General features: G+C 42.8%; 1 protein-coding gene across 2 annotated transcripts in view; it reads left to right on the forward strand.

Moving 5' to 3' along the window:
- Positions 1-21,121, forward strand: part of ABCC4 (ATP binding cassette subfamily C member 4 (PEL blood group)) — a 222,748-nt gene that overhangs the window by 128,952 nt on the left and 72,675 nt on the right. For both annotated transcript variants that reach the window (XM_081130988.1, XM_081130989.1), the window contains exon 20: positions 11,202-11,281. In XM_081130988.1, coding sequence (XP_080987114.1) covers positions 11,202-11,281 — 80 coding nt within the window. The remainder of the gene's footprint in view (positions 1-11,201; positions 11,282-21,121) is intronic.

Raw genomic sequence — 21,121 nt, forward strand, 5'->3', positions numbered from 1 at the left:
TCTCCCAACAAAGGTCCACGCATTTACACTTAACACAGCCCAGCTAGTTTTGTGTAACATCTGTTGGCGGTTCCCAGATATTCAAATGATATGCTGGAGATAGAACTGACGATCAGATTTGGGTGTTGGTTGATCTGTCTCCAGTACACCTTCAGTTACTTTACATAGGGTGGGTAGTGGGAGGGCCCATTGTCTTCAAGTTTAGTCATGTTCTCACACCAAATGTTTTTCTGTCCTATTTTTGTGCATTATATGTAGCTTGTATGTATATGGGAGGTAGGAAGAGTTGATTTTGCATGCCGAATGGTGATTTCCAATGAAGGTTTTCTGAATTACGGAGTTTGATACCTGCCTTTGTGGGAGTGGGAATTCTTTGCTTAGACAAATGCTTTAGAAATAGTCATTGCTGCCACCATCTCTGAACACATTTCGAGGTGAGACTGCTTGATGTTTTAACCCCCTAGTGCTCATGGTTCTGGAGATAGGACATAGAGACTGTATATTTAGCTTTGAAAGGCAGCCAAGGAAAAACATATTTTCTTGGAGACAACGTGGTGCATTCCTGTGGTACAAGAAGTCAAGAGATCGGTGGTTTTCTGCTCTCTTAGAATCAGAGGTTCCTAATTGGGCCATTTAACCCTGTGGCCACTTTACGTCCGGTGGTTCAAGGTTTAGGGAATCCCCTGACATCGTATGCAAACCGTATGTGTGGGCATTTTCCAGTGGAAACGCTCCGTAGCTTTCATCAGAGTTGTCCTTCTAGAGATTCTCGCACCCGTTGTTGCCCCCCGGTGTGCACATCCCTGACCACATGTGAGCCATGAGCCACACTCCTGCATGATTTCGATCCAGGGGTAGCTTCCCAACTGTTTTCTTTTCCACGCTTAGGAAATGTAAAATAATGACCACTCACCGTAGCATAGCATTTATGCTGAAGTAAAGTGGTTTCCTGGGGCAATTTGTGAGGTGCATCCATTCCTTCAAGGCTCATCCCTCACCATACTTAACAGTAGGTGCTTAGACTTGTCCTGGGTCATACCACAGGCGAAGGCCCAGCATGTGGTGATCTCAAGTCCCCTGACTTTCCTAATCAATAGATCATATGTCCTCAGTCATTCTTTCATTCATTTGTTCACTTGTTAGTCTTCATTCAGCCTACAGTAACTTCTGTAATTTAATTTTGAGGTGGAGTTACTTTAAGTGTTTTACTTTAATTATGGTTAGCCAAGAGGGAATTCCTGGAACTCTTCTAACCAGAAGTGACAGTCAAAGTATTTGGCACCCAGTGGAGCAGGCATTGGCCAATCGGAAGGGGCCTGGGCTGTCAGTAGCTGGTTTGACCGTCGCCATTCACACCAGCTAACACCAGCCCTGCCTGTAACTTTATTGGCTCTTCTTGTTAGTTGATACTTGATAGAGTTTTTAGATGTGTCTGGGAAAGTAGCTCTAAATGTGTGGGCATGAACTTTTCCAATCTCTATAATGCTAGGTGAATTTCTTACCATCACTAAGCCTCAGCTGCCTCTTCTGGAAAATGGGGACAGTATCTCACTTGTAGTTTTGAGACGATGTGTACGCTGAACTTAACACAGTTTCTGGCATGACTGGTGCTGTGGTGGTGGTGCGGGGGGGGGGGTGCTCTGGAAATCAAGCAAGCGTGAACAAAAACCACCACAAGAAAAAGTTCTGCCCAGATCTCCGGGGTGTCGTGCAGGCCTGGTGATGAGTCGCTGTGTGGGTCTGTCTGGGCACACAGAGGCTGAGAGAATTGGTCCTTGGCTGTCTTCTGTAGAGCCCTTGTGTGGATGTGCCTCTGTCCTCTCTCCGCTCGGCCCCTCCTCAGTACTTCTCCTTACAAGTGTGGCTTTGAAGCGACACTGACAAAAGAGGGAAATCAGACCTTTTCCTGACTAAAGAGAGTTTTCAGCAGAGGCCCCTTTCCACTCCCATTCTACACCCAAGTCCTTTCCAATCTTAGCACACCTTAGGTCATGTTCTTTCCATCAGCTAGGAAAATATTTGTCATCCTTTTGTCCTTCCCCACTTCTTAGTCTTCACAGATGTCATTCCTCCCACCTGGACAAACTCTCCACTCTCCATCAACTCATACTCTGCCCTCTCTCCAAATTCTCAAGCACTGTTTCCTCCATGAGAACTTGTTAGGCTTCCCCCGCCTAACCCTGCATCTCACACGGCCCGGTGACACCCACTGTTGCTGTGGCTGGCTGTCTTATCAGCACCCGCCTTATGCATGTCTGGTGCTCCCTAGGTGTATGCCCTCAGCATTCTGTTCGACTGTGTGTCACTGCATGTACTGTATTCACTTATATGTCTCCTATTAGTCGGCCACCAACATCAGATTATGAAATGCCCCAGTATACAGCAAACAAGGTAGGTCAAATTCTAAATCTAAATAGCAGGCACTGACAGGGGGTTAAAGATGTTTTACCTGATTGGTGAGTGGGAAGAAAAGATACAAAGTAAGAATGTGTCGTGACCTAGAGTAAGGAAGCCTTGAAGCTGGATGTGGAAACGGACTGTGGGATTGCCCTCTGTCTTGAAGACGTGGGGTTTTACAAGTCGTCTTGTCTGGGCAGTATGTACCATCCGGCATCTTCCAGGTGGGGAAAAGTGAGAAAGATCTCGTTAGACAAGGAAAGAGCACCTGAGTCTTTTTGAAACTCATTTCCTATGATTTGTCCTGTTATGTAATAAAACCTTGAAACTACTCTTTTTAACATGTCTTAATTATGTGAAAAGGCAAGAGGACACTAGACTTTGAAAACACAGCATAATTATTCTTGACAGGCATTCCTTCACATTGCTAGAGGATAGCCTACCATCCCTTGCTGACTTACTACTGTCCTGATTCCTAACTCCAAGGAGATAAAAAATCCCACAATGTTAGGGTCCCCCTGCCACCACTACCATTGGGACCACTCTACCGGTGTGTCCCTGAGGTTAGTCTACCTGTGACTCCCTCCCCCCCCCCCCCAATCACATTGCTGCCCCTGCAGCTCGAGGAGGAGACGTGTCCGAGACCTGCCCCTGGACCAGTTCTGGCTTTCCCCAGTGTGTAAACAGGTAGGTGGGGTAGCCAGAGGAAAACCCACAACTGTAGCACATCTGTCCCACGTCTGCCGTGACAAAGAAGAAGGGCCCTCTCGGGGCTGCCTGTGGGCACGTGGGTTTGTTCCTTAGCACAGGGCTCAGCTCACCCTCTCAGGCCTGGTACTGAATTTAGTGCCTTAAGAAACTGCTTTGGGTTAAGGTGTGCCCTTTGAAGGCTCTCATTGAAATCAAATGCCATCTCATATGTGGATTGACCTTTAATGTCTCAGAGGAGTTCTTGCTTTAGAGGAATTCTACAAACCTAGGCCATGGGTAGGCCAGAACTTTCCCTCAGTATCTGGTTACCTATAACATTAGTATGGGTGCCTTGCATTTCCTTCCATCCTTCTTAACCTGGCCCTGGTGCCAGCTCCCTAATCTCATGTGATCTGCATCTGCTCCACACCATCCCTTGCTTCCTTCTCTGTCAGCTGCCACCTTGACAGCACCTAGGGACTACTGTCCCCTCGCCCCACTCTCCCCTCTGTTAGACGCCTGCTTCCCTGCCACCGCACCAGCTTCTGTTAATGGCTGTACCCTAATTCAGTCTGCACTGGGAACTTCCAGTGCCCTTTGAAGGAGCAGACAAATAAATCGGTTCAACAACAACACAAGGAAAGCGACAGGTCTGACAAACCAGACACTTCGTGTTGCAACATGAATTTCCCAGATCAGAAAACAACCGCCCAAAGAAGACTGCAGGAAATATCAAGCATTGGCGACAGAGGCTGAAATTTGAAAACAAACCATTGTTATTTATAGCAGAAAGGGCTCGTTCTATTTATTCATTCAGAATATGCTCTAGTGCCTTCTGTATACTAGGTGTTAGTCCAGGCACTAGGGGAGCAGCAGTGAATGAGACGGACAGAACCCCCTGCCCTAATAACCCCTATATTCTAATTTAATTTATGTGAACAAAACAGGAGACAAGTGGTCTTTAGCTCTTGGAAGCAAAAAAGAAAAGCGGGGAGGAATATAAAAGGGCAGTAGTTACACATGCAAATGTGACAAAGTTAACTGATAGGTTCTTAAGACTAAAGGAACATCATCAGGTATTTCCAGATTCTGCCTTGTTGCTCAGTGATGTCCCTGCACCGGCAGCATGAGCACCACCAGGGGAGCTGTTAGAAGCACAGAATTTCAGGCCCCACCCCTGCCCCAGAGTTCTTGAGAATATTTTAAGAAGATCCCTGGGAGATTTTTGTACAGATTAAAGTTTGGGAAACATTGTTCTTTTGAGTGTTGGGCTGTTTCTGGTCTGATGCCGTTCAGATACTCAGGAGCCCCCAATGCCCTGGAAAGTTTGCTGACGTGTTTGTAAGTCAAAGACTAAGCACTGGTGGAATCTTTAATTATCACATGAGTCCTTCCAGTTTTGTCCCCCGACACATAGAAAGATGGTCATTGAGTGGGTTCGAAGTCTCACAGTCTTTCTTCAGCAAGAGCTGCTTTTGAAATATTTATTTCACAGATTTGTTTGTTTCTATGTAAGAGTCCATCTGCACAGGCTCCCCATGTTAAAAATAAAGTTGGAAAGCCACTGGGTTCGTGGTATTTAGCAAATTCAGTCTGAGGCCCCTTCACCCAAGGCACTTTGCACTTTGTTATAGATTGTATATGAAATGCAGCCCATGTTTACAGAGGGTGTGTAATCTAGATGTAAATTCAAGATGAATATGCATGAAAAGTAGTTAAACCACAAAATAGATGATACTGTGATATATTCCGAGATATACCCAGATTCCAGGGGGAATCAGGAAGCAAGCTGAAACAGCCTCTTATTAAAGTCAGAAAAACTATGCCTTTAAACATGAAAGTTGCTTATGTCTTTGCTGATAGTATATTGAGTCTTATTTTAGGCCCTTCGTGGTTGCAGAGTCTCCTCAGTCCTCATCGCTAAAAGTAAAACTGGAGGTTCAAGGCAGGCTCCAGGCAACAGAAAATGTGTCAGCAGAAAGTGCAGTGATATAAAACCATAGTGTTTGGGGTATAGGAGTGCATCTCAAGTAACCTCAAGTAGCCCCAAATGACATTGCCATGTTTAAAAACTGTTAAACTATTGATACTCAAAATATTAGTTCTGGGCAGAAAGGATGCATTTATGCTCTATCTTTTGTTTAAGAAACAAAAGTCTGTAATTCACATGAGAAAGTTTCTGCCAAAATGATTAAAATACAAATAGAGTTTTATTACTTAAAGGGATAATTAGTAATTTGGAAATTTTACTTTGTAAAATCCATTTCTCCATCTACTTTTACTCAGCAATTGCTGGACATATGGTAATTGTTCTGATCAAGGCTTTGGGTTGTTGGGGGCAGAACCTACCTATGTTAGTTCAAATGAAGAGGGCTTGATTGAAAGGTCCTCTCTATGTGAAGTCCAGATGGATATAGGGGGCCCTTTTTGAGAGGGGGCTGGTAGGAGGGGACGGGCAGTAAGGGAAAGGGTGGGATATCTGGAGCTGGGTGAACTTGGCCTTCATTTCCTATTCTTGGAGCTGAAGCAATGCTAACTTTCCTGGGAACTGGAGCTGGAGCCCCTGCCATAGGACTTGTGCATGTACCCAAGCTCCTTTGCCTCTCATCTTTGCTTGGGATGATGCGTCTGCTCCACTTTGCTGCTTTTCTCATGGCCTCGTAGTTCTTGAGAGGGGAGATCTGAGTGACTTGGCAGCTAGTCAGTGGGTTAGCTCCCCTTGGGCACCATTGGCCAGTTAGCTGGGTCCAGGGCTGTGCAGGGCTCCTGAGAGGGCAGCACAGTTATCCCAAGCCTGTCTAGTAAAGATAGAGAAGTTCAAGTGAGTGGCAGATGCCTGGGAGCCAACATTTGTCAGCCAACATTTCACGGAGGAAAAAGGGCTAAGGCTGAGCATCTGGATAGACAGAGCTGAGCAGGGACTGAGGACACTCCTGGCTGGTGATAGAAGTGACAGGAGGCCCCCGTCAGAACAAGGATACAGGGTCAGAAGTGATGGAAGAGAGGTTAGGTAGGTACCTCTTCCTTCTCTTCTATCCTCACTCTTCCTTAAAAACTTGATAGATTTGATTTGACAAAGGAATAAGGATGGAAGTGAGATTATTTGAAATGACAAGTTAAGACCTGCTGATAGCCCGGCCAGCGTGGCTCAGCGGTTGAGCATTGACCTAGGATCCAGGAGATCGTGGTTCGATTCCCAGTCACGGCACATGCCCGGGTTGTGGGCTCGATCCCCAGTGGGGGGCGTGCAGGAGGCAGCTGATCAATGACTCTCTCATCATTGATTTTCTATATCTCTCCCTCTCCCTCAAATCAATAAAGATATATTTAAAAAAACAAAAAAAAAGACCTGCTGATAATTATGTGACATGAAGATAAGTCAAAAGTGATTGAAAAGTTTTCTTGCTGGCTGTTTGGGCAGAGGTCTAAGGCAAAGTTGAGAAGTTGGGCATGGGTAGTTGTGGGTCAACTTCAAAGGATTCTGTTCAGCTTAGATGTGTTGAGCTCAAGATATTCTGTAGGACAGCCAGGTGCCCAAGGAAGCCCTGGCAGGTTGGGAGTGTAGGTAAGACTTGGGATGCATAAACAGACAGGAGTTCACTGCAGTGAAAATGAGGGAAGATTGGGTGGAAAACGAGAAAAAGAAAAGTGGCCAATGGCTCTATCCTTAGAAAAATGTAAGAGCCATCAAAGGGTATTGAAGGAAGTTGGCCTAAAAAGTGCGGCTCCTCAGGTCTTCTCTGTCTGCTGTGTTGGAAGCCCCAGGATGGCTTGGCAGTGGCACCCACCCAATTATGAAATATTATTGCTTCACCCTGAGCAAGATTGGATCTTGTCTCTTCATCTCTATCACAAAGAGCTTAGTCTACAAAGGGATTTGAACATTTCTGTTAGCTGCAAAACCCTTTCCTTAAAGGCCATCTCCGTGTGAACCTCCAGATGGGCTCTGTTTGGGAGGGGCCTCGTGGGAAGGGATGGGCAGTAAGGGAGAAGGGAGGGGTGTCTAGAGCTGGGCATGCTTGGCTTCCATTTCTGCCTCTGCCTCATTCTTCGAGGCACCTTTGTAAAAATCTCAAATCTTCACGAGACACAGTTTGGAAATTACTAGCCCTAGTGACCTTGCATACCCCTTAAAGCTCTAAAATCCCATAATCATATGAATGACACTGTGTGCACGTGCTTTTACAATTTAGAAGGTGCCTTCATGAGCATATCTTTTATCCTCATAATCTCTTATCCTGTGCAGCAGTCTAGGCAAATATTATCATCTCCGTTTTAGAGATAAGGGGTTTGAGTGTCAGTGGAGGTTGGATGAGTTGCCTAAAGGCCCGTTGCCGCTAAGTGCCAGAGGAAGACAAGACTCTGGCTTTTCTAGTGATCTTTTCCTAATTCCTGCTACTCCTTCTGTTTCGTGACATTCTTTAGTGGCCACCATATTGATGACCTACTTTAACTGCAAAGGTGGTGGAAATGTTGAGTTCGCCTACTTCTACCGCTCCTGCTCCTGTTCTTAACTCTGATATGAGCAGAATTAGTTTGTGTAGAATGATGCAGGAGGTCCAGACTGGCTCAGCTCCCATAATGACTCCCTCATGTGCACAGAGATCCTTTTCAGCCCAAGGGTCACCTCCAGTCTCCACTTAACACCCTCTCCTTTGGACCAGTTTTTCCCCATCACGTAGCATTGGACCTGGAAGGTCCAGGTCTTTCTGTTTGCCTACTTTAAGGGACTGTTAGGCTGCTTGGAGTTAGATTCCACCTGTCACCAGGACAGTGGTTCTCTCACTTGTCCTCCCCACCCCAGCCCTGCACACTCCCCCAGACTCAGAGCCCAGTTCATACCCAGATGTCCTGTCTTCGGGCTCTGCATGGCTGTCAAGCCAACAGCCAATTTTTATCAAGATAGCTGGGACCTAGAACCATCAGTGAGGCTAAATGTGAGCACATATAAAGAAGTTCACAGTATTGAAGAGTTCCTAACTCTCAATATCAGATGTGGTGCGGCCTGATATGGGATTGGCTTTGCTGGTACCTAAGACCACCTTCACGCTGAAGAATGGGGCTCAGAAGGAAGGAGCTACTGACATATGTTATGTCATGGGTGAACCTCAAAAACGTTAGGCTAAGTGAAGGCAGCTAGACACAAACCACATATCGTGCAATTCCATGTGTGTGATATGTCCTGAAAAGGCAAATTTACAGAGAAAGCAAGTAGATTAGTGGTTGCCTAAGGCTTGGGGTGGGGGGGTAGAGATTCTACTTCAGATGGAATGGGGGCTCTTATAGGGGGATAAACATGTCTTAAAACTGGTTTTTGGTGATGGTCGTATCACTTAGGTTACTAAAATTCATTGAATTGTACACCTGAAATTGGCAAATTTTATGAGATGTAAAATATACCTCAATATTTTGATATTACATACACCTCCTTTTAAAAAAAGGAAAGAAAAAAGAATAGGGCTTAAACTAGACATGGGAACTTACAAGTTTTAGATTATAGTTTATAAGTAAACTGAGGAATCTTGGATATGGGAGAGGTGTCAGGATTCTAGAGGTGACAGATTCCAGCTTATAGCATCAGTTCTTAAAATATGATCACTTATGTGTTTGTATTTTGACAAGAATTTCTATGACATGTTTTATGATACTCTATCTTGTGGACAAGATAGAACACTGTGAACCAGAGCAGTTAGGAGGACCCTGAGTGGTTCTCTGATAGTATGGACTTAAGGGAGGTACCTCTCTCCCTTTCTCTCCCCCTCCCTCCTTCCCTCTTTCTGTACATTTCCTCCTCTCTCTCCCCTTGCTACTCTCCTCCCCTCCTCCCTTCACTCCATTCCTCCCCTCCCCTCCCCTCCCCTCCCCTCCCCTCCCCTCCCCTCCCCTCCCCTCCCCTCCCCTCCCCTCCCCTCCCCTCCCCTCCCCTCCCCTCCCCTCATTCTTTCTCTCTCCTTTCTATGCTTTTTTTTAAATACAAGTAATAATACATAGTCATTATAGAAAAATAGCAGCATAGAGGAAAATTAAAATTATACGTAATACATTATCGACTTGTTTCAGACTTGGTGTTTGTGTCCAAAAAGTGATCTGGCCACCACAATTTACAGAGATTGTTGGCTTTGTGATTGGCTATATCCTGTGCAGAAGAGGGAGATGGTGTTACTACTTTACCCTGAGGTGATCAAACAGTACCTGGGGTATTGATTTTTAATCCTGGGTGCAAAGCATTAACTGAGATGGGCCGTCTGAGTCTGGGCAGGAGGCAGTGGCCAAGCTGGGACACCACGCCTTGTGAGGGATAATTGAGGCACCAAGGACTGGTTGACTGTGAGAAGTATGGAAAGGACATGATTAACTTTCTTCAAGTATTTGAAGGACTGCCATGTCAAGAGAAATTAGATCCACTTTGTGTGGTTACAGGGACAGAGTAAGCAGCACAGGTTGGCTGTTCCAGGAAGGCAAGATTTGGTTTAATGTAAGAAAGGTCTAACAGGACAGTCTGAAAATGGACTGGGTCCCTCTGCTCACAGTGCCTCCCCCTTCTCTCTACATCCCTGGGTATAGCAGGGGCCACATGCCATTTGGATGAAGAGGCATGGCCTGTGTGTGAAGGGAATTTATCATAAGGATTCAATTCGGAGACCTTTATAGCCACGAGGCCATGATCAGTTGACCATCTGACGATACCTAGTAGACTTCCCCAGGTGACATGCTGCAGAACTCCTGAGTAATAGTAATGTTCTCACCTTGAGTTTTTTTGTTTTGAGCACCTGTTTACGTACCTGGCACCGTGACTGGGTTCTTTCACATCCATGAGCCCATTTAATCCTCAGATTTACCCTCTAAAGAAAAGTTGTCACTGGGGCTGCCAGAGGTGTCACTGAAAGTTTCTGGAATCTGTGTTTCCTAAGCCCGAGACAGGAAAATTGAGGCCCGGCTTGTAGTGGCGTGGCCTGGCCGAGTGTGAAAGCCTCCAGTTGCTCCAGCTCCTCGCCTGGGCACACCCTGTGCTTCCTGCCCCAGCCCAGGGCCCTGTGGGAGGACTGCAGAGGCAGCATTTCCCCGGCAGTGGAAGCTCAGCTCCCCGCCTCTTGCCACTCATGGTCCAGTTGTGGCTTGACATGAACGACCTTGGGAAAGTCACCTCTAACAAGCGCTGGGAAGAGCTCGTAGAGACCCCGCATCGATCTCACCTACAGTCTGGTTCCTTGAAGCATCAATTACAGAAGTTCAGGGCCTATATAAACATTTGTCAGGAGTTGCCTACACCAAAATAGGCCGTGTGTGTGTGGGGGGGGGGGGGGCTTCAATTTTTTTGAGTTGAATCGTTGAAAAGACTCGATATTAGAAATTAGTTCTGATCTGATTCTGAAGCCTTTAGCATGTACTGTTTTCTTGGATTCTAAGAGGGGAAATAAAATAAGTGAGAAGAAATGCTCTTTGATCATTACATAATATTTTTGTTTTTCTGCCTATATTCCTCTTGTTTTCTTGGATGTTTTAGGAGTAAATCTGTATTTGTCACACTCGGTTCACTTCTGAAAATAACGACCTATTACCCCAGAAATAAACTCACAACTTGAAAATGGCAGGATTCCAAATTACCCCAAAACGTGAGGTGCTGTGAACCATCCTGGGGGGTGGGAGGGAGATAGAGGTTATAATTACATTTATTTAAAAAGTGCCACTTAGTAAAATTAATTCTGATAACTGAAGCAAAATTAATGTAACAATTAGGACTAATCTATGTATTTTGCAATTGTTTATTTACCTACTTAGCACTTGGATTGAAGTTTTAGGTGGGATCTAAAAGGAGAAAACTTTCTCAAATCCACCAATATTTACAAATACTGTCACAAGATTTTTTTTCCTCCAGTCTTTTAAAAATCAGGGCCAAATTTCAGCTCCCTGCCCACTGCCCTTTGGTGGTATTTTTGTTTCTCTTTCGGTATCACCCTATTTCCTTTTATTTTTACCACTGACATTGGCTTATTTCATGTGTAATGTATTAAATACATATGCATTTAAAATATTGTTTTGATTTCTTTGTGAATTTTTTCTCTTAAAGGGCCTATTAGGGGAAGTGAGTAATTTCTCATATTCTGTTCTTTCAGGAAGAATTTTAAATCGTTTCTCCAAAGACATTGGACATATGGATGACTTGCTGCCCCTGACATTTCTAGATTTCATCCAGGTAACGTAACAGTAATGTCAAGTTCTCAGATACAAAAAAGAAATTCCTAATTTTTCAAGGCCTTCTCATAGGGGCTAAGGGTGGGCCTTTCAGCCTGGAGATGTGTCATGTTATCTTAATAAAAGGCCATGTTTGTCAAAGAAAGGTGTGGCGATGATTTGGAGGCTAAGTTAACATGAGTAATGCCCCGTGTGTAGGAGTGGCTACACAGTCATGCCGAGGTTGGTTCAAAGCAGCTACATGCTTGGTAAGTGGTTCTCCATCTGCCTTCCAGGTATCTGGCGCCAGGTTCACTTCACTATGAGCACATTTCATAATATAGAAACAATCACCTCTCACGGAAAGATAGCCTAGATTAACTAAATTATGCATTGTATTACCACAAAGGAAAAATATTTACTGCACCGTTTTGTTTTTTTTGTGTGGATAAAACCAGGTGTGGTTACTTACAAAGAAAAGATTAGTAAGAATAAAGTGAAAATAATACTTTGTTAAACAAGGGCAGTAGAGAGCAGTTATTGCAGATGCAAAGCCTTTAAAGGCAAGTCCGATTAAGCCAATAATTTGAGTACAGGATCAAAGTCATCTCAGAAAATGTCTTTTTTGTTTTTCTAGGCAGCTTCTCTTTCACACGTAGATTGCTCTAAGTCTTAAGGTGTCTTTTTTAAGGAAAACCAACAATCCCACAGAAATACCTTCTGTAAAACATTTGCTTTGTCTGTGAACTTGAGGTTTTAAAGAATAATGTTGGGTCATCTCATCTCTCATCTCCTCTTTCAGTGTTGTTGCTCATGTGGGATGTTTTTTCTGTTGTCTCATTCTGCCTCCTTTTCAATGATTCAAGCTGGGGGACTTTCTTCTTCATTTCCAAGTGTTTATTTTGGAAATGAAATGCATTAATCAGAGGCAGCACGTACTCTAAAATCGTGGCTGCTGTTGCTCATACTTGTGAATCTTTTTCACTTTCCCTAAGTGCCAGTGTACAGTAGTCTAATCATGAACCGGTTTGAAGGCCGGGAAGTAGAAGTGCCACAGTTGGGGTATGCAGTTATGGCTTGATCCTGATAGTCCCCTCTCCTTCTTGTCTCTTCTGGAGCCACTGTTATAAAAGGAGCCAGAATTACTTAATTTAAAAAATCAGCTATGTCAGAAAAATGAGTAGTAGGCCTGAGATGATTTCAAGCATTCCTGTTAGTCACACAGAAATGCAGCAATGACTGTCTGACTTCAAACAGCACTGCCCATGGGCAGGGGCATCTACTGTTTACCAACAGGAAGCAAGCTGAGACTCAGGCAGAGGACTTTATTGCAAACAGAGGTGTCTGATTTTTTTCCCTCTCTTCTGCATACTTACTTTATAAATGTGTCCTGCTGAGGTTAGCTATGTAATATATCCCCAAGAAGCAATCTTCCACCAAAACGGGGCCACGTTTTGATGTGATTGTTAATTACTTTGAGAAGATTGTATGAAAGGTTCCTTTTCTTTGCCACTGTAACACTAGGCCAAGGTTGAGTTTCCAAAGCTGGCTGGCCCGGGCTTAGCACATAATAGTTAGCTAAAATATGTCATACACAGGAATAGATGCTACCTGATTTCAGTATAAGACATTCTCAGCCTGCAGAGAGAAAATTCTAGTTTCACTGTGCTTTTCTTTAACCTGAGAGACAAGGATTTTTTTAAATTATTCGCTCACTTAATCTTGGTGAATCATATCATTGTTGAATACCAGTCGTCCCAATTAGCTGATGTCGTGAATCTAATAGCAAAGGTAAATCTCCATGTCATTGCCTCCAAGAAAGGAGCTTTGTATAAAGGATAACTCAGTTATCAATTATGATAAAGATCTGTTGTCACTGGTTTTGTTTGCAGGTGTCTTTAATAAGGCTTCCCATAATCCCTTCAGGAAGAAATATTTTCTTCTTTTAAAAATAGTATTAGCTAAATATAAAAGCTCTGATCCTTGCTATTGTTGTTGATTCTTTGAGGGACATTTCCCAACATTCATTGTTTAAATGGTTGTCAGGAGGAATCAAGTGAACCTGCATAAACAGTGCAGTAACTGGTTCATCTTACTTTGTGCACAGGCCTTTCTCCAGAGGATTTGCATTCAATGAGCGGACCTTTTACTGAGGTATCACAGGGATCATTTTGAAGTATTTGGGCCTGTTGCTTTATTAGCAAGCGAAGATTTTTATTAAGGCCACAAAAATGAATCTGACCTACCCTCAAATAAAGGCCAACAGAAATCAAAATGTAAATGGATTTTTTTGTTTTTTTAAAGTTGGATAGGACTCTGTAAGGACAGAAACAGCCCGGTGGTGTTCTGGGACTCTTAATGGAATCATGTAAACTTAAAATAAACACTATTATGGTAAGCACATAGAATGAAAACTAATTTTCCAAATCAAATACATTATATTCAATTCATTTTCCCCAATCAACCAAATGTTTAAAACCTGTTAGTTATAACAGCCATCTTCTGGAAATTAATTAGAAGCCTATTAGCTCTGCTAGCTGAGCCGAATGAAGAGTGTTGCGCGTTACATTTCTAAATAGGCTCCTGATTAAAGCAAAGCAAGGTCAAAATGACAATCAGTTTGACTCACCTCATGGCTGTGATTCAGAAGGTAATCTAGTTTGGGGTTTTGGGGGGAGAGGGTGTGTTAGTGTTTTAAAGGACATTTGATCTACTTTGACTCAATCCTCTAATAAATTTTAAAAGTTGAAGTCCTTGTCAGGTAAAACATGCAGGCATGAACACCAGCACCCTCCCAATTGCATGGGACTCGAGTGGAAATGACTTTAGGGCTCTTGTCCAGCTCATCATCCCTTCTAAAGAGTTTTGTTAGCCCCTTTCAGAACTGGGAGAGTAGAAAATTGCCTGTCTGCCTTTCAATGTCATTGGCAAAACCTGCTGCTGACATCAGGAGGCCTTCAATTTTAATGTTTCTTATTAGATAAGTTGGGTAACCATCCTCATGACCAGCAGCTCCTCCTCTGCTCAGAGAAGATCACAGAATGTGAGTCCTAAACCTTACCTAGCAGCTGAGTTAATTGAGACGATTGAGTTTAAAAACAGCTGAGATTTTTAAAACAAACAAACAAAAAGCCTACCTGGGTGTGGCTCAGCTGTTGAGCATCAACCTAGGGTCCAGGAGATTGTGGTTCAATTCCCGGTCAGGGCACATGCCCAGGTTGCGGGCTCGATCCCCAGTTGGGGGCGTGCAGGAGGCAGCCCATTAATGACTCTCTTTCATCATTGATGTTTCTATCTCTCTCTCCCGTCCCTTCCACTTTCTGAAATCAATAAAGATATATTTAAAAATAATAAATAAATAAATATATAAATGAAATAAAAACAGCTGGAGATTATTCCCTTGTGAAGAAGTTACCCTTGGTGTTCTCTTGCACAGGAAGTGATCCTTACCTAGCTATGTATCTAGCACTTAAGCCAGAAAGAGTGTGGCAGGATTTATAGCAATAAATAGGAAGCAAACCGAAATCCAGAGCTTGGATACCTTCATGTATAGGGAGTTAATCTCTCTACTTATCAGAATGTTCAAACTACAGCTGTCCTGTTGAATGGTTTTTTTCTTCCTAAAGCTATGCATAGGCTCATGGTTTTCTGGAGAATTAGAATCAGATAGATACAGAACTAATGTAATTGCACCTACCCTTGTGGACTTTTTAATCCAGAGCACACACTCTATTCCTTTTTCCGTAAGACTGGTGCTTTTTGTGGTTTTGTAAGTAAGAGTTCAGAAGTGTGGACCACTGGATTAGAACAGCATTGTGTTTAGAACTTCTAATGCCGAGGAATTGCGGAGAGAGACACAGCCCTCCAATTTGCTCCATGATCGCTGGAGTTGGTGTACTCTGTAGGAGCAAGTCACACATCAGCAAACGATTTTATTACTCCACAGACAGAATGACTGAGGTAAGAAAATTCTCTTTCACATGTGAGCAGAGGTGGTGGTCAGATAAAGGTTATATTAACCTAACTTCGCCCCTTGGACTTCAACAAAAGATTCCCATTTGTGTGGCTCTCATGGGTTTTGTTTATCTTTTGTTTTGTTTTGTTTTGTTTGGGATATTTATTTATTTATATCACAGCTTATTTTGAAAACTGGTATCATTTACTCTTGTCCTGTGTTCAGTGAGGAAGCTGCAAGAACAGTGGAGTTAATGTGTGGGGTTTTGCAGCTGCATTGATACAGATGTGGTGAATGAAGAAAAACAATTTTTGACCTACAAAGCATTTTGGAAGGGTAGGGAAGTTTTTGAATATATCATAGGAAAGAAATAATTTATACAATACAAAATAACAACAGTCTGCAGGTTACCTCAGGGTTGCCCTGGGCTTATCAGATAAGTTAGCTGATAGCTGGCAGTACACATCTGCCTTATCAAAGTGTTGTTCAAACATGTTTTGTTTGTTTGCATTTTCAAAAATCATAACAGCTTTGAGTATTATTTTTTAAAAAATCAAGTCATTTAAGCTAAAACATACATAGTTCTTTGCACGTTAAAACTTAGTATCTTTATGAAAATAGGGATTAAAATACAAATAGTATATAGATAGTATAGCTAGAACTCAGCCATGAGATAATGCAGACGGGGAATTCTTTGACTAGGACTTTGGCCTTCCAACCACAGTGTAGTTGAGTAAACAAACAAACAAAAACATATAGGCAGTAATTAAAATTTGCATTTTTAGGTGTTTGATTTACCACCATAGCACAAAATACAGCAGCATAAATCCATTCTTTGGTTTTTAAAAAACAGTGATTGATTTAATTTAATAAATGTGCCATGCATATGTAATATTTGTTTTAAATTTAGTTTTATTAATTAAAATTAATTTCCTGATTAATAATTTTAATAATGCAGGTATATTTGTAATATTTGATGGGCAGGTGTTGTTTTGTGAATATATTTGCAACTAGACATACAATGGGAAATCTTGACATTTTTCCCAAAAGGAAAACAATATTTCTTTTGTTTGTTTTTTAATTTTATTGGTGAGAATATTACAGATGTCTCCCATTTTCCCCCCTGTGCCCTCCACCCATTTCCACCCCAGGCCTTCACCTGTCTGTTGATATTTCGGTTATATATCTATGATATGCGGATTTGTAATTCAGTACTTCTCATTTCTATAACACTTTCCTTTTTGTGTTTTCTACCAATTGTTTATTCAACTCTTATTATGTGCTGGGATGTAGGGGTGAAAGAGATGGAGCCTTTACCTTCATTCACCTGACAAGCATTTATTGTCTCTTATACTAGGCACCGTGCTGGGCTTGGGGGGGTGGAGTTGAATGAAGTTTAATTCCGGTCTCTCCTGAGGCACACTCCTGGGAGAGGCAGAAAGTCAGTAATTACGATGCTGTGTGATAAGTTAAAATAGGAGGGAACACTGAGTAGGAGAATGGGTAAGGCTTTAGCATGAGACACATCTGATTTCCAAGCCCAGCTCTGCCATTTAGTTACTGTGAGAAAGTTAGGGGACCTCCAGGTGGAGGGCCCCCTGTAGGTAGTTGGAAGTACGGGCCTGGTGTTGAAGAATGACCTGGGATGAGAGAAGAGCCTGCGTATTGTTCACTGAGAGGGTAGTAGGTGAACCTATGAGGATGGATAAGATTGCCCAGAGAGAGTGAAGCATTTTTAGGGGTCAGGAGCAGAACTTTATGGGAGTCTCAATATTTACAGGGAAAACAAACAGAGAGAGAGGGGCTGAGCAGAGGAAACAAAGAATGACCAGCAAGGAAGAGAGGGGAAGATCAGTATGGGGGGAACCAAAGGAGGACAGGTGTGCTAAAGCAAAGGAGGTGGTAAGCAGAAAGTTGTTGATTGGATTTGGCGATTGGCGGTGTCTAGGATCCAGCCAGAGCAGGTTTAGGATAGAAGGACAGATTGCAAAGGCTGAAAACAAAGAGGAGTGGAGGAAGCTGAGATAAGGGCAGACTATCTTTGAAGGAGCTTGACTCGGAGAGGTCAGGCCCATGTGGGATGTAGGGTCTGGGGAGGCGTTGCTGGGTCGTTTGGGTTTTGTAGTTTATGTGTATGATGGTGGTGGTAGGTGGCTTATCCCTGTCTCCCAGCCCTCCCTTCGATAAACAAGGATTAGAGTCGAGGTCCTGAGGCACAGTGGTCAGTAAGACATGAAGCCTTCCTGTCATGGATCCCCTCCAAGCCTCTCAAGGGGCGAGCACCATCCAGAAATTAATTCCTTGTTGAGTTTAGAATGCTAGAGTGCCACAGAGTAAGTCCTGGGGGTCAGGGCTAGACGCAGTTAGGGAGCCTGGTCCAGGAGGATGGTAACCCTCTAGGAAGTGACCTGTGACCCCAAGATGAGAGGAAAAGTTCATAGCGGATGCCAAGTTTCCACTTGGGATTCACTCTCTTCTCTCTGTCATCAGCTGAGAGTGGGGATGGGAAGGGGGAGTAGCTTGAAGGGAGCTGTTCAGTTTTGTTTAACAGGATATATAGTTAATGCCAAGTGTGCTCAAACTCATATTTCATGATTCTTTTTCTTGTTATATTCAATAAATCTTAAAAGATACCTGATCATTTTAATTTTAATTTTTGTTATACTTCTGAAGTGTTTATTTCATATACTTTTCCTCAGCTTATTCTTTCCCATTCCCTTAAATGAGATCTCAGATAATGTATTTAACATTTTACAGTGATAAGGCCCACCTTCTATTAGTTCTTTGTCTCCTCTGCCTTTGCATACTGTGCCACACAGACTAACCTGCCCATAATCCTCTGAGATCAGCAGATACCTTTGCTCTTTGCTGTCAGATGCCTGTATATTTGCTTATTTTGGAACTTAACTTCCCTGAACCAGAGGCTAATATGTCATAGATGGGTGAGACCCTTCAAGAGATCATCAGATTCCTCCTTCCCCTGAGACTGGTGGCGGAGCAGTCCCCTAACACCGAGCAGGGCCTCACAGCCTTTTCTCACAGTGCAGCACCGCCTTAGAATCTACGTCTCCGTAGATTTGTTTTGCTTCGTTTGCGGTGGTTTGTGTTACAAAGGAGCCCAGGCCTAGAGAGTAAAATTCATATTTCCTAGCCCTTTAACCTCTCTACAACTCCTGGGAAGAAACTACTTGCCTGCTAGACTGACTATTGATGTGCTCCTGTGTGTGTGTGTGTGTGTGTGTGTGTGTGTGTGTGTGTCCTTTGCCCCTCCTCAGTGGATCTGGACCAGCAAGTCTCTTCCCCATTAGTGAAGCTTTTTTTAAGTCACTCTATTCTACAATAAAACAAGCTCTATGCCCTACAAAAAAAGAAGGATCCTCTAACAATGGGCCTCTTTCTGTGCTGAGCATATTTCATTTCAGCCTCACTTACAGCCAGCCCATCGGTCGGTTGGTCGGTCGGTCGGTCAGTCAGTCAGTGTGTTTAGTGAGCACTTCCTGTGTGCCAGGCACTTTTCTAGGACGTGGTGTGTAGAGCAGTGAACTGGGTACTGGCTTCTAGGAATCTGCATTCCGGTGCAGAAAACAGATAATAAACAGGTAAATTTATGTCATCATTCCGATAGACTGCTAGTGCACAAGGGAAAAAGACAAGTGTTTGCAGTGACTGTGGGGACTGCTGCAAACGTGGTGGTCAGGGAACAGGTGACATTTGACTCTAAGAAATAAGAAGGAAACAGCAAGAGAGATTTGGGGGCCGTGGGTAGCGGGTGCCGGGGAGCAGTCTTAGGAGTAGGAATAGGTGCTAGGGTTCAAGATGGGAACAAAGTAGCATGTTCCCGGGGGAGAGAGAGAGCCAGCTGGAGAGGAGGAGGAGGGGGCTTGAGATGGAGACAGGACTGGACCCCGTAGGCTACCCAGACCAATGTTAAGGGGTTTGGGCTCTAGCCTGGGTGCAATGGGAAAACACTATAATTTTTAATAAGAAAAACATCATGTTCATGTTTTAGATTGAAGAAATATGTAATACATGGTTGATACTTCTCATAGGGTTGTTTATAAAGAATTTTTAAGTGTCTTACATCGCCATTATATGCATAATCCCTTGAAGGAAAGACTGGAACTGTTTTCTTGGTTTCCTCTTCCCCATAGCACAGCCGAGGCAGATCAGGACTTTGAAAGCCGAGGCAGATCAGGACTTAGCTTTTTGTCGTTGAGGTCATGCAGACTGTTCAGTACGCAGATGGGGAATGGTTCTCTGCAGTCAGGGTGGGTGTCTTATTCTCCAACAACCTGTTCTTTTTAGGGCAGTGGCTCCCAAGCACCAGGCTGTACCTGGCTGTGGTAATATGAAAATAAGGGTGATGTAGGATTTTTTCACAAAGCTGAATTTACTCAGTTTTTCTCTTTAGATATCTTGACTTTCTAAACACAGTGGAATTGCTCTGACCTAGGAATTCTTAAGTCAGTGCAGAAGGTTAAAGTCTCATAGTCCAAATTACCCACACGTAACAGTAACCCTAGCTAGCATTTCCTGCTTGCATCCTGGGTGTCAAGGCTCATTTTTTTAACTCCTTTATTTGTATAATCTCTCATTTCATCTTCCCAGCAACCCCATGAGGTCCATACAGTTATCATGCTGGTTTCACAGATGAGGGAAACGAGGCCCAGAGAAATTACATAATTTGTCTAGGATTACACAGCTAGTGAGTGATAAACTGGAGACTTTTATTTTTACTGTTTTGAGTTTCACTCATTATACACATGAGGGAGAAGCAAACTGCTCCTTTCTGGTTTTTGATCACATAATGAGAGTGCTCTCATTGAGGGAGGTCTCAGAAAGAATCTCTAATAATATTTAAATTATTGGTCATCTAATGTCTATACCTCTTCCCCAGCAAGAACCATAGAAGTGCTCATTAAGTATGACCCCATGGTATTTGAAATACAAATCTTTTTGAAATTGTGGTACTAGCCTTTTATTTTTTTCTGGCTGTAGACTTCATTGTGTGCAAACCTACTTTTCATTTCTCCAAAAATGCTTTTGGAAAATTTTGCTGATTAGTAAAATTTAGTCCAAGAACTACTATTTTCAAGAACTTCCTTCTTTGGCTCTGTGATAAGCCTGGTCTCAAACCCTAGTATCAGAGAAATTGTGACTTTTTGTGGGGTATGAGCATCAGAACGCTCAGGAAGTAGAGGACTATATTTACACATAGTTTGCTGCACATTTGCTTGGGGCATGACATATGACTCTGTAGTAAATACTGTGTGAATGGGGAAGGAAAGTTAGCTGTGATGAAAGCAAATGCACATTTTTGGAGGTTTTGTTTAAAAATACTAGCATAACTTTACATTAAAACTTTACGAACAGTGGATGATTCTACATTGCACTAATACTATTTGGAAGTATATTCTTTATAGAAAGTTACACAACTATGCTAAAGTTAAATTGTTCTATATTAGAAATTATGTGCAAATTGCATAAAATAAATTATCATTTTTTAATGGAAAAAGTACCCCTTATGATTTTATTAAATGGAATGGCCAAGTTGCAGTTTAAAATTTGAATACTCTGAAAAACTATCAATAAAGGCTCTAAACTCCCAATTCCAAGATTTTATATTGTAGGCAATACCCTTCTTTTCTGTGAAGTGAGAATAAGAGTTCTGATATATTTGATTTTGAACAACAGAGCTTGTCAGTGTAATATTATATGTATATGCGTGTGCACGTGTGTAGAGAGAAGTGTATACTCTCAAGGGGCCAATTAATTGTTGATATAACCCTTTCAAATCAAGTGGCTGGATGCCCATCTTAAATTGTAAACCACATGCTGGAAAATATGGTCTGTGCTGGGCTCTAGGTGAATCAGGGTTTACATTTTACAGGGTCTTAAAAACTAATC

The sequence above is a fragment of the Miniopterus schreibersii genome, assembly GCF_964146895.1.
Source record: "Miniopterus schreibersii genome assembly, chromosome: 2".
Lineage (NCBI taxonomy): Eukaryota > Metazoa > Chordata > Mammalia > Chiroptera > Miniopteridae > Miniopterus > Miniopterus schreibersii.